We start from the raw sequence: 1,398 nt of genomic DNA, 5'->3' as shown, positions 1-1,398 counted from the left end.
GGGGAGCGGGAGAGGCTAGCGGCGACGGCGGGCTCCGGCCGCGGCGGCGGCGTGGGAATCTTAGGAGGGACGGGAGTGAGGAGGGAAAGTCGGCGCCTAGTACATGATACTGGGACAAGGTATCACTGGTCCTTTTCGAATTCTATTGAAAACGGGTAAGATGGGATACAACAAGTTTTGTCCGGCTCTGGCGATGGAGGGACGATGACGACGGCGAGTCTTCGACTCACTTCAGTGTTTGTAATGGTCGCTAGGTGATGTATGAATCTAGATATATTTTTTATTATTCCTGATGTTCGTTGTACCGTCACGATGAAAAATGAATAGATCTGAAGTTTTCTCGAAAAAAAGAAACTTGTTCACGCAAGGACGGTAGCTAGAGGCATCTCATCCTCCTCGTCAAGTAATGTTCTTTTTCTTAGAGTACAATGTTCAAACATAACGATTAGTTTGCTAAGCACCGGGCGCTGGGTGATTATCAAAGGCCAACGGCGCACACACATGTAATGTAAGTGCACACGGCCGTACGTACGCAAGGGTGGCGCGCCTCCGCGTCGGCCTGCACCTCTACAGGTGGTGAGGTGGACCGGCGACCACGGGCTCCGGCTCGGTGTTCAGGTCGAGGGCGGGGACGGGCCGCCGCGGCAGCGTACCGTTCTCTGCCACGTGCTCGTCGACGGGTAGCTGGTGCTGCTGCTGCGACGGCGGCGCCGGGGCGGGTGGCGCAAAGTCCTCCATGGTGAATGTTGGACGCCACACCGGTGCGCGTGCGGCCGGATCACGGGCGCCTGCGCTGGCGCCCGAGACGAGTCGTCGGCGCAAGGCGTCGCGCTGCTCGCGCATGCGGCTGATGATGGCGTAGAACTCATCGACGTCGGCATCGGACACGTCGTCGACGTCGGCATCGGACACGTCGTCGACGCCGGCAGAGGCGGGGCTGACGTCCGCGGCAGAGCGCTTGCGCTTGGCGGCGGCGGCGGCAGGCGGGGGCGCGTCCATGGCGACAAGACAATCGCGCGAGCGGGCAGTAGGTGCGTCTGTTTTTTTCCTTTTGTTTGAACACTTGTACTAGGCGCGTCTTTGTGGGGTGGTTTATAGGTGCGTTGAGTGTTTCGTCTGTCACTGCTAGTGCAGAGCGCCGCGTCAAAATCAAATCACGACTCGTGCGTGCGATGGGCACAAGGAATGGGCACGTGGGAGCACGGCGACCATCAGGCTCCTGGTCTGGCTCCAACAGGATAGGGTTGGTCAGCGGGCTCTGCACACGGTTGTTCGTTTGTAGATGCTGAACTGTGAGAGCATCTCCAGCCGTTGGTCCCCACAGGCACGTAAAATCACTGCCTGGAGGTGAGCCGGCGCAAAAAAACGGTCTGGGATGTGTTGGTTCCCAGTCGCCGA

The 1,398-nt window shown here is 58.9% G+C and overlaps 1 protein-coding gene across 1 annotated transcript; it reads right to left on the bottom strand.

Moving 5' to 3' along the window:
• Positions 1-567: 567 nt before the first annotated feature.
• Positions 568-999, bottom strand: LOC123067689 (protein NEGATIVE REGULATOR OF RESISTANCE-like). The gene has a single exon (XM_044490382.1). The coding sequence runs from the start codon at positions 997-999 to the stop codon at positions 568-570; it is 432 nt and encodes a 143-aa protein (XP_044346317.1).
• Between the last annotated feature and the right edge of the window lie 399 nt (positions 1,000-1,398).

Source organism: Triticum aestivum, chromosome 3B, assembly GCF_018294505.1.
Source record: "Triticum aestivum cultivar Chinese Spring chromosome 3B, IWGSC CS RefSeq v2.1, whole genome shotgun sequence".
Taxonomy (NCBI): Eukaryota; Viridiplantae; Streptophyta; class Magnoliopsida; order Poales; family Poaceae; genus Triticum; species Triticum aestivum.
Note: the sequence above shows the minus strand (reverse complement) of the source record. Positions and strands in the feature narration are given on the sequence as shown.